Genomic DNA, 18,830 nt, shown 5'->3' on the forward strand with positions numbered 1-18,830 from the left:
CAGAGGTGAGCACAAGGAGAGGTCCCCGAGCTCTGCCTGGAGGAGGCCATCCACCCCAGCCCGGTCCCCCAGAGTCTGCCTCGCAGCGTGCCGACTCCCGGGCCTCCCTCCAGCTTCTTCCTCTCTCCTCCAGGCGCATCGCCTGCGGCTGTGCCCAGCGCCTCCCTGTCCTGCAGGTCGCTGCCCTCCCCGCGTCTCGTCCCCCCCACCCCCGCCCGGGGCCGTCCCCGCCATGCCTGGGCACCGGGCGGCCAGCGGCCCCCCGCCCCCCCCCCCCCCGCCAGCCCCTCCTTGGCCCCGCGCGCGCCCAGGTGCAGAGGCCGAGCCGGCCGCGTCCGCCCGAGGCGGCTCCACTGCAGGGCCCGGCGGGCGGCGCGGGCCTCGGGGGCGGGGGCGGCGCGAGGGAGGGAGGGGCCTGCGCCGGCGGCCGCCCAGCCCGCGCCGCCCCGCTCGGCCCCGGCTCGGTCGCGCAGCGCCGCGCGCGTCCCCTCCCGCCGCCGCCGCCGGGCGCCCCGGCCCAGCCCGCCGCCGCCGCCGGGCGCACGGACGCAGCGCGCACGGCCGGCCGGGATGCGCGCCCCGAGCCCCGCGCGCCCCCACCCGCGGCCGCCGCCCGCCCGCCGCGCGCTCGCCTGACCGCGGCGCCCGCCCGCCCGCCCCCGGCCCCCCGGCCCCGCGCCGCGATGCCCGCCCCCCGCGGGCCCGGCGGCCCGCGCCCCTGCTAGGCGGCGGCGGCATGGCCCGCGCGCCCGGCGCCTCCCCTGCGGATTGCATCGGCGAGCGGCGGCGGGGCATGCCCAGGGCGCCGGGCGCGGCCTTCAATGGGCGAGGACACGGACGCGCGGAACATTAACCACGGCTTCCTGCGGGACCACGGCTATGTGACCGAAGGTAACGTGCGCCCGGGCGAGGCCCCCGCCGGCCGGCCGCGGCGTGGGGATGCCGTCGCACCGAGTGCCCGCTGAAGGTGCGCACCGCGCGCGGTGTCGTGACCCCGTCCCGCGCCCCCCGTCCCCGCGCCCCCGCGCCCCCCGCGCCCCTCCCCGCGCCCCCGCGCCCCCCGCGCCCCTCCCCGCGCCCCCCGCGCCCCTCCCCGCGCCCCCGCGCCCCGCGCCCCGGGCCGGGAGGGGGAGCCGGGCACCGGCCCGAGCGGGCAGCGCCCTCCCCCGCGCCCTCCCGCGGGAGCCCGGCCCCGGCCTGGGGCGCCCCATCCCGGCCCGGCCCGCCCTTAGAGAGGCCCCCGAGGCCCGCCAGGAGCCCCGGGGACGGCCGTGGCTCGGAAGCCGGCGTGTCAGCCCTGCCGAGCCCGCAGAATTTTCTAGGCTGCCGACTCCCCGGAGATGCAGAGGCACCCGGGGAAACGTTCATTCCCGTTCCTGGGGACCCCCAGCCGGCCCCCGGGGCGCCGGAGCAGGGCGGGCGGGGCCGGGCCGGGCTGGGCTCTCGTCCGGCGAGGTCGGGCCGGGCTGCGGCCCCCGCGCCAGAACGTGCCCCCAAGTGGGACGCGCGCCTGGAAAGGCTCCTGCTGACGCCCCTAAGTTGGCTTGGCCCCCCCACCCCCACCCCCACCCCCACCCCGGGCCGGGGGTCGGCGCCCCCCGCGGCGGCCGCGCTGGGGGCAGGGTGGGTCCGGGGCAGCCCCGGGAGGGGCGCGCGGCGGCGGCCGGGCCGGGCGCGCTGGTGCGGGCGCAGGAGCCGGGGGCGCCCCGCGTTCGGCCCGGCCTGCGCCCCGCGGGGACGGCGCGGCTCGGCGGCTCCGCCGGGAAAGGGGCCGCGGGCGGATGCAGCCCGGGGCCGGGCGCGGCGGGCTGGGGGCGCGGAGCGGGCGGCGGGGCGCGGGGGCGGCGCCCCGCTCCGGGAGGAGAACCGCTGAGTCATGCTTCGCCCCGGCCGCGGGGGGCTCGGGGAGCGCGGGGTGGGGGCGCGGGGGGCGCGGGCGGTGGGGGCCCGGGCAGGGCCGGCGCGGGCCGGGCTGAGCCCCGGGTCCGGCTCTGCCCAGGCGCGGGGAGCGGTCCTGGTCCTGGGGGCGCCTTGGGGAGCTCGAGGGCACCTGCGCGGGCGGGTTCTCCTGCCGGCGGCCGCGCGGCCCAGGGCGGGGCGGGAGGACCGGGCGGCCGGGCAGGTGCGGGGCGGCTGGCGCGCGGGCTCTCGGGGCCGCTCGGGTCCGGCTCCCCGGAGGAGGCCTCGGCCCCGCTCTCCGCACCAGGACGAGCGGCGCGCACAGCTCGTGTGATGCCGAGTGCCAAGGCCGTGCCCGGCGTGTGTGCGCGCACTGGGGACAGCGAGGCCTCCTGCATGGTCTCCCCCGGCCCCGTTTCTATCAGAGATTCCCCAGCTCTGCGTAGGGGCGGCGGGCGCGAGTGCCTGGTGGGGAGAGGAAGACGCGGCCCTGTGGGCTTTTCTTCGTTCATCAGCAAACACGGACTGAGCACCTGCTAGTGCCGGTCACTGCTGGCCGGGCGCTGCCCAAAGACCCTGCCCTTGGGGAACCTTGTGTTTCAGAAGGGAGCCCTGTGACGGTGAGGGGACTCTCTTCTCATCGAGTCTTAATGTCCCCATCTGTGAAATGGGGGTGAGTCATTCTGCTCTGCCCAGAGTCTTCGGTTTCTGTACCTGTCAGGTGACATGGTGGACGCAGGAGCCCCCTGGAGACTGTAAATCTGTAACTGGTGGCCAGTATCTGCGCCCCCCCTCACCCCCATTTTACAGGGGAGGAAACCAAGGTTTGGACTTTGTCCATGTCCCAGACAGAGCCCCAGTGAGTGTCGGGCCTGGGGTGCAGGTGCTGGGGGTGCAGGAGGGACAGGATCAGAGGTTCCGGTCCTCAGGGCAGGCAGGGGCTGGTTGGTGACGGAAACAATAGCAAAATGTACAATTTCATTGTTGTTACATTCCATAATAATTACTAGAATTAGAACGATGTGAGAATTCTGGCCTTTGCACAAAAATAAGGGGGAAAGGCATCTTACCTGGGCTTTTGTGCTGAGGGCACAGGACAGGTCACAGATTTGGGGGGCCTATAGACGTGTGTCCCAGTCCGCCTTCTGGCTCCTCAAGTGCTGTGCAACCTACGGTGGCTTGCGAAGCCGTTCTGAGCGTCGCTGTCTCCCCTTGCAAAGGGAGCAGTAAGGAGGACTTACCCGGTTGTTGGTGTGATCAGTGATGCTGATCCGGGGAGCGCCGGTGCCGGGCCTGGTCTGCTTGGAGGCGTTCACCAACCCTTCTGCGTTTAGAGTCTTGTTCCAGGAAGACGCTCATGAGCATAACAGCAGATGCTTAGAGTTTGCAAGAAACCGCATCCATTAAACTCTGTCCCGTGCGCGCCTCTCTTGCCCCTGGGAGGGGTGGACCTGCTTCCTCGCGCCATCTCCTTGCTGGCCTCGCGTGCCCGTGACCTCAGGGTCATCTCTGTGCCCCTGGGAATGAGCCTGGTTTGGTGGTTGAGGAAACGAAGCGGGCCTCCGAGGCGCAAGGTGCCCTGCTCAGGAATCAGGAGGGTCAGGAGGGGCCAGGCTGCCTGAATCAGCCCCGGGCAGCCTCCACGGATGGGACCGGCTCATGTTTTGATCTGGTGTGTCCTGGGCGAGGTCAGGTGTAACCTGCGCTGCGGAGGGAGGGCTCTGCGGGTGGGAGGCCCAGGCTTGGGTTAAATCTGCCCCCTGGGTAGTGTGACCGGTCTCCCCTCCATCAGGCCGACCTCACCCCATGCAGAACGTGGCGCTTCCCAGCGATTTATCTCTGGCCACGGCTGGTCAGCGTTGCCCCATGGTCATCCCAGCCCCTGCCATGGCTGTGCCAGGAGGGACATGGGAATCCATTCCCGAGGTTCAGTAGAAAGTAGCACGGGCCCTCTGTGTCTTTTGATGTGACAGACACCCCACTGCTGGCAGCCCCCTCGGGACCACGAAGCAGTTGGGGGGGGGGCTGTTGATGGGGAGCGGGTGGCACCCGGCGCTGGGCATTGGCCACGTGTGACCTTCCTTACTCTGGCTTCTGGATCCTAGGGCTGGTGCCTTCCCTCCTTCCGTGCACGCGCAGCCCTCTCTGCTTCCTGCAGTCAGCCCGCCCCACGCGCTGCGGGTCATCCGGAAACCCGGGCGCCGGCTGCCCTCCGGGCGCGGCAGCCAAGGGCAGTTGATTCAAGGCTCCCTGTTTCAGGAATCCTTTTGATCTTTCATTTCACTGAAGTCAACACTACTGGGCCTGGTTCCCCTCCTCGGCCCTACTGAGGAGGCGTTTCCAGCCGGATGGGACACCCCAAGGCTTGTGTCGAGAGACCTGGTTTCCCTGCAGGGCCTGGCTCGGGGACCCAGCCTTAGGCAGGGTGCGCAGGCTCTCGAGTCTTGGCTTCTGTCCTTGGTTCCCTCTCCGAGTTGTTGCTGAGGTCATCTGAAGGAGGGTCACAGTTGCGGGGTGCTGTCTGGCCTATGAGCTGCCCCTGCTCTGAGATGGGGCGCTCTCGTCGGTGAGGGCGTAGCATGCGGGGGTCAGGGGTGCGGGCGTGGGTATGGGCACTGTCCATCCCTGACCGTGCTCGCTCTCTAGGGGCCACAGTTAGGTCACTTAGGACTGTCATTGGACCAGCTCGCCCAGATCCACCCTCTGGGGAAACTGAGGCATGGTCTAAGCGGCCCAGAGGGTGAGACGCTGTCTCGAGTCTGGAACATCGAGACACGGGCTGTGTTGATCTTCGTTCCTTCTTCCACTCAGGAAGTCACCTCCATAAGTTTTCCTGGGATTTCACAAGCTCCTGTCCCTATTTGGGGGCGAGGGGAGGGACAGTGGCCTTGAGAGGGTGTCCCCTGTTGCACATCAGCTCCGTGCCTCAGTTTCCCTGCACTGCTACTGCCCTGGGTTGCCGAAGGTCACGTGCTCTCCCAAGGTCTTCCGTGCGACCCAAGGCCTTGCTGTTGACAGCTCCCCTGATTGTCCCTGGGCGCCCCCACCGGTGCTGTAAGCCATGCTCTCCTTTATTTTTAATCAATCGGAACTTGGAGGTTGGTGCAGTCACGGAACAGGATTTTTCTCATTTTCTTTCTGCAAGATGGAAATCAAATTCTAATAAAATGTTTCCACATCATCTCCCGGTTGTTTTTACTTGCTACAGCTTTTGGGTTTTATCCTGAGAGCTGGCAGAGCTCAGGGGTGTTTTTGTTAGAGGTGTTTTAGGTCTTGCGAATTGAAAGCCAGCCGGGGTGACAGGGGCGGCTGGGCGGCTCCACGCCCGCAGCGGGAGGGGCGGGGCAGACTCGGCTCCCTCCACGCGGAGACACCGTGCTCGCCCTTTGGGATGCTTCCTTGCAGTCTTTTGTTAAAGTCCACGTCTGTTGTTAGCCAGAGCGGTCCTCCCTCTCTGGAGACGACTGCAAGGTGACTGGGCCCGTGGCCGCCGGGGCTCTGCGGTGAGCTGGCGGCGCGAGCGCGTGCCGGCCCGTTCCCTGCCACCCGTCCCCTTGCTCCGCTGTTGCCATCTCGAAAGGTCTAACGATGCACCCGTCTCTGAGCCGGGCCGGTGGGGCCCGCGTGCTGGGGCCACGGGATTGCGCGGGCGCGTGCCAGCACGTCGGAGCTGCGTAGGGGCTTCAGACCCTCTTTGCTCCTGAACCAGCCCCTGCCTGGACGGCAGGAAGGAGACGGGGGCAGTCGAGGGCCACGAACAGCCAGGAGCCCTGTGCCGGGCTCTCTCACTCACGGGAGCGCTCGGACGTCCCCGCCCACCCGTCAGAGGAGGTGACAAGCCCCCGGGCGCGGGGCCCTCGCCTTCCCGCCTGCGTCTGCCATGGACAGTGCCGCGCCGGGTGCAGGCCCCGCGGGCCTCCGAGAGGGAGAGGGACACTGAACCGGTGTCCCCAGCATTGCCCCTGCCCTGGTGGGGACAAAGGACAGCGGCCGTGGGTGCGCCTGGCCCCGTGCGCCCCTGGGCCGCTGCAGACGCTCTTCAGCTGAAACTGCGCAACGGCGTGACCAGCCGTGGAACTCACGCTGGTGGCTTACCACGCTTCCGTCCCCCTCACCGGTGTTGCACAGCCAGTCACAGCCCTGCTAGGCAGGAAGAGAGCGAGAAAGGCTTGACACTTGGCCCCAGGGCTCTGCATTTCCATCTTCTACAGGGCCCCAGGACTCCACTGCAGGGGGAAGGATGGCCCTGGGGGCGTCCTGGGCTCTGCCCCCCACCCCTTTGGCTTTCATGACTGGTGGAACGTTGAGACCCTGTCACCCATTGGGCAACTTCTCCCTGTTGGGGGGCTTGCAGTGTCATAGCCCCTGCTCCCCCGCCAGCCCCATCGACTGTCCAAGGCCCCAGGGTTTTACTGCCCTCTGGTCTGTGCAGGGTGCGGTAGTAGCTGGGTACCTCTGCCCCAAGCCTCATCATGTCATTGATGCATTTCCCCCACGGCAGAGTGGCAGATGCGTGCTGGGTGGGGATCACTCTGCTGAGAATTAGGCCTCTTTAGCCCTTGATTACTAACAGGAGTGAAGGAAGGTGTTTGTGTAGCACGATGCCATCCCCCCTCCCCAACTCTGGGGTGATTCTGGCGGAGAGCCCTGTGCACACACCTCCATGTCAAGACCATGGGGGCATCTGCTGTCCTTGCCATCTAGTGCCCAGCCCTCCTCAGGAGCGACCTCCGTCTTACCACATGCTGGCCAGCACTGGGGATTCTAATTTGTTTGACCTTTGCAGATACCACAGATGAAAAATATTTGCTTTAATTCATGTCTGAATATCAGCAAGTTTGAACGTGTTTTTCCTTTTTGTTCACCAGATATTTCCCATCCCTCTCAGGTGCCAGGGGGTCTGTCTGTCCTGGAGGTGCAACAATGAAGACTAGGCCGCTGCTGCCACCCATCCATCCACCATCCATCACCCATCTACCATCCATCCATCATCCATCCGCCACCCACCCACCCATCATCCATCCATTCATCCATCCATCCATCCATCCATCATCCATCTATCCTCCATCCATCCATCCATCCATCCACCATCCATCCATCCATCATCCATCCACCCACCCATCATCCATCCACCATCCATCCATCCTCCATCCATCCACCATCCATCCATCATCTATCCATCCATCCATCCATCCTCCATCCATCCATCTATCCATCATCCACCATCCATCATCCACCCACCCACCCATCATCCATCCATCCATCCATCATCTATCTATCCTCCATCCATCCATCCATCCACCATCTATCCATCCATCATCCATCCACCACCCATCATCCATCCATCCATTCATCATCCATCTATCCTCCATCCATCCATCCATCCATCCATCCACCCACCATCCATCCATCTACCCACCATCCATCCAACCATCCATCCATCCACCCACTATCCATCCATCCTTCATCATCCATCCATCCTTCATCCATCATCCATCCATCCTCCATCCATCCATCTATCCATCATCCAGCCATCATCCATCCATCCATCCATCCATCCATCCATCCATCCTCCATCCATCCATCCATCATCCATCCACCCACCCATCATCCATCCATCATCCATCCATCCTCCATCCATCCATCATCTATCCATCCATCCATCCTCCATCCTCCATGCATCCTCCATCCATTATCCATCCATCCTCCTTCCATCCATCTATCCATCATCCACCATCCATCCACCCACCCATCATCCATCCATCCATCCATCATCTATCTATCCTCCATCCATCCATCCATCCATCCATCCATCCATCATCCATCCATCATCCATCCACCACCCATTATCCATCCATCCATTCATCATCCATCTATCCTCCATCCATCCAACCATCCATCCATCCACCCACTATCCATCCATCCACCCACCATCCATCCATCCAACCTCCATCATCCATCCATCCTTCATCCATCATCCATCCATCCATCCATCCATCCATCCATCCATCCATCTATCCATCATCCATCCATCCTCCATCCATCATCCATCCACCCACCCATCATCCATCCATCCTCCATCCATCCTCCATCCATCCATCATCTATCCATCCATCTATCCTCCATCCTCCATGCATCCTCCATCCATTATCCATCCATCCTCCTTCCATCCATCTATCCATCCTCCACCATCCATCATCCATCCACCCACCCATCATCCATCCATCCATCCGTCATCTATCTATCCTCCATCCATCCATCCATCCATCCATCCATCCATCCAACCATCCATCCATCCACCCACTATCCATCCATCCACCCACCATCCATCCATCCATCCTCCATCATCCATCCATCCTTCATCCATCATCCATCCATCCATCCATCCATCCATCCATCTATCCATCATCCAGCCATCATCCATCCATCCATCCATCCATCCATCCATCCATCCATCCATCATCCATCCATCATCCACCATCCATCCATCCATCATCCATCAGCCATCCATCCATCCAACCATCTACCCATCCTCCATCCATCCATCCACCATGTATCCATCCACCATCCACCCATCCTCCATCCATCCACCATCCACCCATCCTCCATCCATCCACCATCCACCCATCTATCCATTCATCCATCCATCATCTATCCATCCACCCATCCACCCACCCATCATCCATCCATCCATCCATCATCATCCATCCATCCATCACCCATCCATCCATCCACCATCCATCTAGCCACCCACTCATCCATCCATCCATCCATCCATCCATCCATCCATCCATCCATCCATCCATTCATCCAACACCAATTTCTGGTAGGCACAGAATAAACTGGAGCAGGATGGTGGGGTGGGGACAAGAGAACTCGCTGTACCCCAAAGTTCACCAACATCAAAGGGATAGCAAGCAAGACAAGTGTGGCAGGGACAGCATTGGGGTACTCATGAGGGAGGGCTGTGGCATCCCAAATGCAAGAGAACCCTAGGGGATGGGAGAGAGGGAGGGCAGGAAGAAGGGATGGAGCTTGGACTTTGCCTACACCCCGTACCCTAAGGTCCTGTTTGGTGATGGCGTCTTTGCACGAACCTTTATCATCTGCGCCCTTGTCTCACTGCCCACGCTCCCCAGTGCCCGCATTGGCTGGCAGACCTGGCAGCTCTCCATTCTCTGCTCTCCAGGGAGGCTCCTTGCCACCTCCCCCATCCCCAGCCCACCAGTCTTACTGCCTCTGGGGCATACACTCCAGGCCCTAGAAGCACACTTCTGGGGCTCCAGATTCCTGCTTGTGAACCTGTGCCAGCCTGTCCGTCTTAAACGGGAGGCGCATCTCTGGACGTGATGCGGCGAGGCTGGGCCGCCTCGCCATAGACTCGAGGGATGCGGAGGAATCTGTGAGTCCCATCCCTCCCTGGAGTGCCCTGCTAGTTAAGCCAGGCCCTACAGAGAGATAGTCACCCCCAGTGCGGAATGGCCCACATGGACTTCAGTATTAAATTGTGACGAGACAGGCCAGACGGCCTTTATGATGGGCCACCGCTGAGACATGAGGCTTTCCCAGCGCTTGCTAGGGGAGAGCGGGGGTTTGGACATGGACCGCGGGCCTGTGGGACTTGCGCCCTGGCCTCAGCTCCAGTGGTGGGGGTTGGGGGGGTGCGTTCTTGCGGTGCACCGGCTCAGGGCCTCTGGAGCCTGGGGCTGCTGTGGGGCTCCCGTGCTGGGCCTGGCAGTGCACCGGGCACAAGGGTACTTACAGGTGCTCAAGGGGGGTCAGTCAGCCCCTCCCCTGTCTGGGGGCTGCGGATTCACAGGTCTACAGAGGACAGGTAGTTCACCCCGAAGTGGCTGGACTCCAGGTCGTGGGTGACGGTGTGTGCAGGTGTCGGGACCCTGCGCAGGGGAATGGCATGTGGGAAGTACCACGTGCTGCCCCCAGTGTGTCTGGGCGCCTCTCCTGAGTCCAGAAGGCAGTTGCCAGCCTGGGCATGGGGAGAAGGGGGGTCCACCTGTGTGGCCGGGGTGGACACCATCTCCTTGCACAGCGGGGCCTTGTCACCGAGAGCCCTGGGCTGAATGGCCCATTGAGGCAGAACAAAGGCGGCTCAGAGGCTCCCAGCTGCCCCAGGCAGGGGCAGGGTCTGCAAGGGGCCTTTACTGGGCAGGCCCGGCCACCCTGCCTGTCCTGCACTTGGCAAAGATGGCAGCCCTCACTGTGTGCGCGCTGAGGGGGGAGGGGCGCTGGCCTCTGTGGCCTGAGCTCCGGTCCTGGCCCAGCTGTGAGCCTCTGGCAGGGTCTGCAGCCTTTGAACCAGTTTCCCCATGCAGAGAGCAGAGTGGCCGGCCACCTCGGTGCTTCATACTAGGCCAGATGTTGTACAGATGGGCCATGCATTTCGGCGAGAGGGAGCCACTTGCATTATTGCTGCCAACTTTTAATTTTTCTTACAATTTCAAAAAAATGTTAATGAGAACTTTCCAACGTGTGCAGAAGCAGGGGGGCTGCTGCACTGGCTGCGCCTCCTCCCTTCCTGCCTCCGTGGCTGTCACGATTCCTCTGCACTTTCTGCGCTTACTCACCCCTCCTCTTGGCTGAAGAATTTTAAGGCAGCTCAACCCCTGATGGTTCCGCCCCACCCCCCTTAGCAGGTGTCTCTTCACCAAATAGCCCCAGCTGTTTGTCACACTCTTGGACCGTTTTTCTGCCCAACTCTGTCTTCTGTGCTGCAAAACTGCCCCTGCGCCCGGGCAGTGTTCAACCGGTATGGCCAGGGCCAGCACGGGGTGCGGTCCTGCCGAGGAGGGTTGCCTGTCTTCCCATTAGTTCATGAGAAGAAGCAGCCGAATATGGTGGAGGGGACACTTTGTGGCCCTGGGGTCCTTGCTCTTCTGGGTGCTCGGCCACGGAAGTTGGCCGCCATGTTGTGGGGAAGCCAAGCCGGTCCCCGGGGAATCTGGCCAGGCCTTTCGGGGACCCCCGACCCTGAGTCCTGCCTGCACCATCGGCAGGTGCCATGTCTTGGACCTGTCTGCTTCCTTGCGCCCAGCGCCCCACTGGTGCCTGCCAGCCCTTAACCCTGGACAAGTGTGTGTTGAATGACTGAGTGACTGGGCAGAGGCACATCGTCCATTCAGATCACAGGAGTCCATTAAAAAAAAAAATCGAATGCCGCACCTGCCCTGGCCAGATCCCCCGGGTACCGCTGTCGTCGCACTCCCCAGGTTAGTTACGCCCGTCCCTGCCACACGGCAGATCTCAGCGGCCACCGGAGAAGTACATGAAGCTGGACCTGCCCCCGGCCGCTCACCCCCGCTAAGCAGATGTGCCTGGCAACCCCCCGGGTCCCGTCTTCCGCGTGTCTGGGGCCAGTTCACACACAGACCGCAGCGGCGCTGCCTGCTTGTCTCCGGCAACAACCCACACTGCATTTTACAAAAAAGAAAAACCCGAGGGGCTATTAGGCAAAGAAATAGAAAGTGATAAAGCCAGAAGAGAACGTGGATTGAATGCCAGGGGTGTTGGGAAGTCGCCGGTCCTGGGGCCGGGAAGCAGCTGCCACTCCAGACCCTTCTCCGCACAGAGGGTCTGAGGAAGGAGAAAAGACCTGCAGGAGGGAGAGAAACGGCCGCCATGGAGGGCCTGCGGCGCCCCAGAGCAGGACGCCAGGAAAACCCTCGCAGCAGAGGCGCCCCCGAAGGTGTTTCACGGGGTTGAAAGCGCACAGGTGACATCCCGAACGCTCGCCAATCTCCCGAGGCTTTCTCCGCGGCCCTGGACCCAAGCCGGCCCGACGCACCAGTCGTGTCAACGGAGGCAGCCCGAGCTCTTCCGGCTTCTCTCAGGCATCTTGTACAAATCAAACCCTTGACTCCAAGATTTCTGACGTTCTGGCCACCGTCCCCTAGAGAAACGTCAGTGTGTGAGCCCCCGGGCCAGTCTGGCCTGCAGCGAGGACGCCTGGACTTGACAACGCCTCCCAAGCCCCGGAGCCCTGCGCTTTCCATGGTGGTTGTGGACATCAGGGGTGGTTTGGGCCTGCGGGAGCGCTCCCTCCGCCGGCAGCGTCTACACGGCACCATCAGGCCTGGAGATGCTTAGACCCGGCTGCTCTCGGATCCTGCCTCTGGGAGGCGACAGCCTGAGGATAGGGAACAACCGAGACAGAGGGCCGGGCCCTGCGGTGTGAGCCCGACCTCCAGCCCCTCGACCTCCAGCCCCTCGGCTTGGCAGGGCGGGGAGGCGGGGGGGACCGGGGTGGTGTGTGAAAGGTGTGAAAGGGGATGACTCGAGGAGAGACGGGGCTCCGCACCGCGGCTGTGCACGGGGCGTCCAGCACGGTCAGGGCCTTCCTGTCCACGCCCCGCGCTGGTGTCCTGCGTGGGAAGGAGCTCCTTGTGGACCCTTGATGTTAGTCCCCTTCGTTATCTCCTGACGGGGACACGTGAGGATGCGGGGGGGGCAGGCTAGAGGGGCGGTGGGGGGGGGGAACATTCTTCACTTTACTGCCCGAAACAGTGCTTCGGTTTTATTCTATTTCCTTCTAGCCACCCCCGCTGGCGATTGTAACACAAATACGGTTTTGCATCTTAAAGTACCAAGCAGGCTGCAGACGTCTCCCGATTCAAAGGCAGCCTGGCTCCTTCAGTGACTGGGGCTGGGGCTGCGCCGGCCTGCGCTGTGGCCGGCACCGGCTCCTGCGGGACCTCTGGATCCAGGAGGCACCAGCAGGTGGTCGGGGCCCAGGGGACGCGGGCCGGTTGCTCGCAGCCGAGGATGGAGGGACACAGGGCTGTGCTGCTGAGAGCGGCCCGGCCAGCGGGGAGCAGGCGCTGGCGCCGGGCAGCTGGTGGCGAGGGGCAGACCTTCGGAGGGGAGGAGGCAGTGAGGCTCCGGGGTGAACTCCAGGCTGTGGACTTGCGGCTTCGAGCACCCGGGCAGAGAGGCCTGCTCTGTGGGTGAGGACCTTGGTTACCTGTGCGGCCTGGGGCGGAAGAGGGCCCAGGAGTGGCCTGAGGGCTCTGGGGCTTTGCGGAGTGGATGTGGGGGAGTCAAGTGCTCCCAGGAGAGGCGGAGAAGGGGCAACGGACGTGCCCTTCACGGCGGAGGTCAAGGGAGAGAGGGCCGGTCGGCAAAGATGGCAGCCCTGGCGGGGTGTGCACGTTGGGGTGGGGAGGGGCCCCAGCCTCCGTGGCCTGAGCTCCGGTCCCGGCCCAGCCGTGAGCCTCTGGCAGGGTCTGCAGCCACTGAACCTGTTTCCCCACCCAGAGAGCAGAGTGACCCCGAGAGGTGGTCACAGCTCACCGTGGCCGGGCCCGGGTGACGCCGCCTCTCGGCTCGTCGGTGGTAACACCAGTGAGAGGCGAAAGGGCTCCCGCGGGGGCCGCTGTGGGAGCGGGCGCGGTGTCTGTCGCGGTGGCTCGCTGGCCTGCCTCGGTTACCTGTCGGAGCGAGCGGGGGTGTGTGTGTGAGTGTGTGTGTGCTCGCGTGCGGGCCCTGCTCTGGCAGCTCCAGCAGGGGTGAGGGTGGGGGGTGGAGTCATTTGTGGGCCAGGGACACATGTCCGGTGCTGACCCCACATCCTCAGGGCTCTGTACGCCCGGCTCACCTGGCCCCCAAGGGCTTTCAAACGCAGCAGGAGCACGGGCAGGTGCCATCAACTGGGGCTCCAGGCAACCCGCCCCCGCCCCAGAGGAGCAGGCGAGAGTGGGGCAAGGAGGGAGGTGCAGGAAGCCGTTGGGGACACGGGGTGGGGGAGAAGCAGCAGCCATAGGAGAGGCTTCCCCCCTCCTGCCTCCGGTCGCCCCCAAACCTGGCTCATGTGGGGCGGTCAGGCGGGGCTGGGGAGACGAGAATGCTTTGCGCTCACGTCCCACCTCATTGCGCTCGCGGCTTTGTAAACAGGCAGCGATAAAACCCTATCAGCACGCAGCGCCTTCCCTTGACGCGGCCCATCTGGATTTACCACACGGCTTCTCCCAGGCAGGAGGAGGCCCCGCCCAGCCTGCCGCCCTGCCGCTGAGAGGATCCCCGTGTGGCAGAGAGCCCGGCAGGTGCAGGCGGCACTAGGGAAGGTAGATCCACTTGGATTGAGCTGGGGAGCCTGGGGTGTAAAGAGAAGAGCGAAAACCTCACCCCGAGGGAGCTCAGGCTTAGGGAGGAAAGGGCACTAATCCGTGGAGAGAATCTGCATGGGGCTGGCAGGAACCTTGCGCCGAGGTTCCCCGACAGCCTCTGAGCCCACGGTTGGCGTCAGGTGCTTTGCTGGGAGTCGGGCACATGGCCTGGGCATGCTTGACAAGGTCCTCAGAACCAGGTGGACAGGGTCAGTGCTGGGATGGTGGGGGCGAGGGAGCCTCCGGGCTGGGCTGGTGGGCAGTCAGGGAGGCTTCCTGGAAGAAGCAGATTCCTTCAGCACATATTTGTGGGGGCCTGCTATGTTCAGGCACTGAGCGTGGTGTTGAGGATTCAGGAGAGACGCAGAGCCCTGAGTGTGCTCTAGGGCCTAAGTCTTCCTAAAGGAGAAGCTGGCGGGGGTAGGGGCGGGAGGCACAGGCCCGTCTCTGCGCCCCTGGAGGGTTGTCTGCTGGCAGGCGCGGCGGTGGAGGCCGGGTGGGCTGGGCTTGAGGGCAGGTCTGTGCATGCCCCGTCCGGGCTTTGTGAGTATGGCTGAACCGCTGGCACAGATGAAGAACTGGGGGCTGCTTGCCCGGTCAAGTCAGAGGCAGTTGGGGTGTTCACAGCAGAGGAGGGGGCAGTGTCTGGGGAAGAGATGCGGGGCCTGGGGGTACCTTGGTGCTCTCACAGCCACCTGCAGTCTGTGCTGGCACGGCCTCCCTCCAGTCTGCTTCCGCGGCTGGGGGCACATGCTGGGAGTAGGGAGGCCTGAGGGTCAGCCCCACCCCGCCTGTCTGCCTAGCGCCCTCGCCCTGTCTCCCGGAGCTAATTCTGCTGCTGCCCAGCCACCTCCCCGCACAGGACAGGCGCCCTGAACCAGGCAGGTCCGGCAGGAGGTGCCAGCGCCGGGGGCGGCCTCTGCATGCAGGTGGGGCCTTCTCTGGCCCTGGGAGCTCCAGCCCCATATGCAGGGTTGGGGTTTCCACCCCCCTTGGCTGCAGGTAATGGGGGAGCCCGTTTCCTGGGGCTCTTGGGCGAGGCTGGGGAGTTCACCCCTGCCCCGGGGCCTGGCACCCCCGTCACACAGTTGCTTCCCTGCTGACCCCGCCCTGGCACCCGGCACCCAGCTGCCCCACGGGGCACAGACGCCAGCACACGGCCCCCCCCGGCGCCAGCTGGGACCAGCTGAGGGGTCTTTGACGCCTGGAGGTTGGAGGGGGGGTCTCACCTCTGTACAGCTGTTTTCTCTCAAACACATACTCAGTGGGATTTTATAAGCAGGTGCTTTTATAGGCGTTTAAAAGGGCAAACTCTTCACTGAGACCTAAGCTGCGGATTCCACGGCCACGTCGTGAGCACAGCGGGGTGTGGCGGGGACAGCAGGCGAGGGGCCCGCGGGTGGGCTTGTGCTCACCCCTGGTTTGGCTTCCCTCCTCCTCCCGAGATGCTGCAGGTGGTGCCCACGAGCGGGCTCTGGCGGGTGAAGGGGCCGCCCGTGTTGACGAACATCCCGTTTGTGGTGCTTGTTCGCCCAGTCCCGGCCTGCGTGGCTTCCTGCGTGGCTTCCCGCGTGGCTTCCTGCGTGTGCAGTGCCTTCTCCGCTGGGACAGTCGGGGGGCTGCCCTGCCCCCACCCGAGGGCGCGCTTGCTACGAGGGCTGGGGTCCCGCAGGGTCGCCCTTGGGGGTGTGCTGGTTACTGAGGCCTCGGTGAGTGTCCCCCCCAGCTCTGTCCCGGCGTCTGAGGCCGCACGGCCCTGGAGGAACCGCCATCAGTGTGGCTCCTTAGCTCATCAGCGGCAAGGGGGGCAGCAGACACAGATGAAGGGACTTGGGGGGCAGTTCCCGTCCTCGGCTCTGCTCCAGGACTCCCGGCTGAGGCTTCCACGACTCCAGCTTGCCACCTCCTGGGGCGGCAGGTGCCTTGGGTAGGCAGCTCCGTCCACCCTGCTGCTTCCAACTGGGCCTCCCTGAGCTCTGGGAGCTGTGGTGCCAGGAGGGAGGCGGGCCCTGGGCGAGGGGGAGGCGTGGACGAGTGGTCCAGAGACAAGGGACACGGACCTGGAGCAGTGGGCTCGGGTGGGGTGGAACGGAAGCTGGGTCCGAGCCTCTGGCAAGTCGCAGCCGGGGTGGGGTCCCCCGGGCCTGGCGGGAAGGTCCCAGAGCAGCCTGCTAAGGGGGCGGCCTGCAAGCGTTTACAGGGTCCTGGCCGGACACCCCTTCCACCTCTGCGTTCCCGCCAGCCAAGTGGGGATAGCGGCTCCCCCGGCGGAGGCCTGCGGTGAGGACTAAGGCGGTGGGGGGAGGGCTTCGAGGAGACCCGAGAAGGTGCAGGCGAATGTTTGCGGGAGGGAGCCCTTCCCGGGGCAGCTGGAGTTGTCAACAGACAGTCACCAACCACAGAACCTTCCCTTCATTGCTGAAGGGACTAGGTAGGCAGTCACAGCCGAGACTTAGGGAGGCAGTGGTGGCAGTGCGGGGCGCTGGGGGGGTGTCCCCCGCATCCCTGGCTCTCGGCTGAGGCTCCCAGGAGGCGGAGGCTCCACGTGCAGAGGCTTGTCCAGGTGGGCCCCAGACCCGAGCCTTCCTGCTGGCGCCCCTCGGGGAGAGGACAGGGCTGCTGTTCCAGGTGCCAGGACCAATTTCCCCGGGTTCCAGGCCTCAAGATGTGGCCCGCGCCCCCCCAGGCGGGGAATGGAGGTGCAGGGCTCCGAGCCCCCAGCCTCTCTGCGGGGGGATGGGTGGGCGGGGACCAGTGGGTGGGCCTGGCTGCCGCCTCCACATTTCCACGGCACCCTGGGTGCTGCGAGCGCCCGCCTCCCTCCACCACGCTGATCCGGAGGCTTCCTCCGCAGGGAAGAACAACAGCCCTTTCGGGGGTTATTTCAAGGGGATTCCCATGGAAACGGAGAGTGGGCGGCTCCTCTGGGCGCTGGTGTGCTGGAGCTGCAGGCTGAGTCCAGGACTGAAGGGGCCTCTCCTGCCCCCCAGCTCTGAGGCTGGGGGTCGTGGGCCAGATGGAGCCCAACTCTGCTCACACGCCAGCGAGTGTGAGCTGGCCGCCCCCGCCCCACACGGCTCCCCGGGGGCGCCGGCTGGCTCTCCAGGAGCCGCAGCGGCCTCGCCCACAGGCGCCGTCCTCCGGCCGTCCCGGGGCCTCCCCGTTCTCTTAGCCGGGCCTTTGTCTGGGAGCCTGTTCACCAGCTGTCGTCTGAATAAGCCCCCGCACCCCTTCGTTTGCTGTGGGACCCTCATTCATTCACCCACTTACTCCTTTATTGGGCAGATTTCGTCTTTCAACAAGCAAAGCCCTTGCTTAAAGAGAGCGTGCTGCCGTGCACCTGCACCGCACAGCCTCCCTGGGCTGCCCCTTTTCGGACTAATGGGAGTGTGGGTGCCTGGCCTGACTGCCTCAGAGTGGGTGAGGCGTCGTGGTGAGGAGGTGGGCTGAGGTCAGAGGGTGCTGTGCAGTGATCATCAAGATTTCCATGGCAACGGGCAAGCGGCCGATGGACAAGCTCCTGGAGGCGGGGGGCTTCCGAACGGCCTTCAAAGTGTCCTCACGAGCTCCTACAAGCTTACCTGCAGGCGAGGGGCGCGCCCAGGTGTGGCTTCAGTCCTGTGAGGAGGGCCTGTGCATTTCTGTCTCACAGATGAGGAAACTGAGGCTCAGGGAGGTGAGGCGATCCTGGGCGAGGCAGCGTTGGGACGCAAGCCCGGGGCCCCAGGGGCCTGGCGCTGGCAGCGGGGTGGGCTGAGCCACGTCGGAGGACAATGCATCTTGGGGGGCGTGAGGGCCGCACAGGTGCTCCTCCAGGTCAGGTTGTGCGAGGTGGTGGTGCAGGGCTGTCCTGACTGCCGGGAGCGTGAAGAAGCCGCAGGACATCAGAGGCTCGGGATGAAGCTGGCACTTCTGAGCTCTTCCTACAGGCCGTTCTGTGCTGTAATCTTCCACAGACCCTGCAAGGGCGGTGCCTTGCCGCCAGCTCTTTGCAGGTGAGGAAACTGAGGCGCTGCAGTGCAAGCGTGCACAGGGCAGGTTCACTGTGGATTCGGGTGGACAGAGTCCGGGGCCCTCGGTGGGTTTTTCAGGCTTTAATGCTGAACAAGGTGCACAGGCAGGCCAGGCAGGGGGGCTGGCATGCGAGGACGCAGGCGCGGGCCGGGCAGGGGGGCTGGAGGGCGGGGGGGCTGGGGGGCTGGGGGGCAGGCAGGCATCCGAGCCCCCCAGCCCCCCACGAATCCTTGTGCTCCTGCCCTGGCCTCTCTCCAGCGTCCTCGCCTGGTTCTGTCATCTCGAGGTCTCGCCTCTGCGCGACCCTCCCCGCGCCGCCGCTGCCCTTGCCCCGCGCCTCCTGGCACAGGTGCGAGCACGTGCACAGGCGCACGCCCATGCCCAGGTGTCTGCAGTCACAGGTGCGGCCCGCACGTGCGCAGGTGGCGGCCGTGCAGCTGCTGGGGGAGGCGGGAGACGCCTGGCCGCTCCACTTACCCTGCGGGGCCCAGAGGTGGGCGTGTGGCCAGGAGCTGGTGGCGCCGGACCCAGGGACCCCACTCCCAGGTCAGGGCGTTGCTCTTGGTCAGTGGGCACCTCACATGGGAAGCTCTTCCTTCTGCTGCGTCAGGTTTTACGGGCCGAGGGCGGGTCCTGTCGCTCCCATGGCAACAGCCGTCTTGTGAGAGCGCTGGGAGCAGGAGGAGCCTTGGGGCTTGTACAGCCATTCGTGGGCCGGGCCGCCGAGGTGCGGGCTCCGGCCCTCCGTGCCAGGCAGCCAGCGGCGAAGGCGAGGGCGGGCGCCTGGGTCTGGGCAGG

General features: G+C 64.7%; 1 protein-coding gene across 2 annotated transcripts in view; it reads left to right on the top strand.

Moving 5' to 3' along the window:
• Positions 1-443: 443 nt before the first annotated feature.
• Positions 444-18,830, top strand: part of PPP2R2C (protein phosphatase 2 regulatory subunit Bgamma) — a 73,366-nt gene continuing 54,979 nt past the window's right edge. Inside the window, exon 1 of one of the 2 annotated variants that reach the window (XM_037530159.2) lies at positions 444-967. In XM_037530159.2, coding sequence (XP_037386056.1) covers positions 940-967 — 28 coding nt within the window. In that variant the 5' untranslated portion in view covers positions 444-939. The remainder of the gene's footprint in view (positions 968-18,830) is intronic. The other variant, XM_037530158.2, reaches the window with a different exon arrangement.

The sequence above is a fragment of the Talpa occidentalis genome, unplaced genomic scaffold (genome assembly GCF_014898055.3).
Source record: "Talpa occidentalis isolate TD23 unplaced genomic scaffold, MPIMG_talOcc4v2.1 talOcc4.6, whole genome shotgun sequence".
NCBI lineage: Eukaryota > Metazoa > Chordata > Mammalia > Eulipotyphla > Talpidae > Talpa > Talpa occidentalis.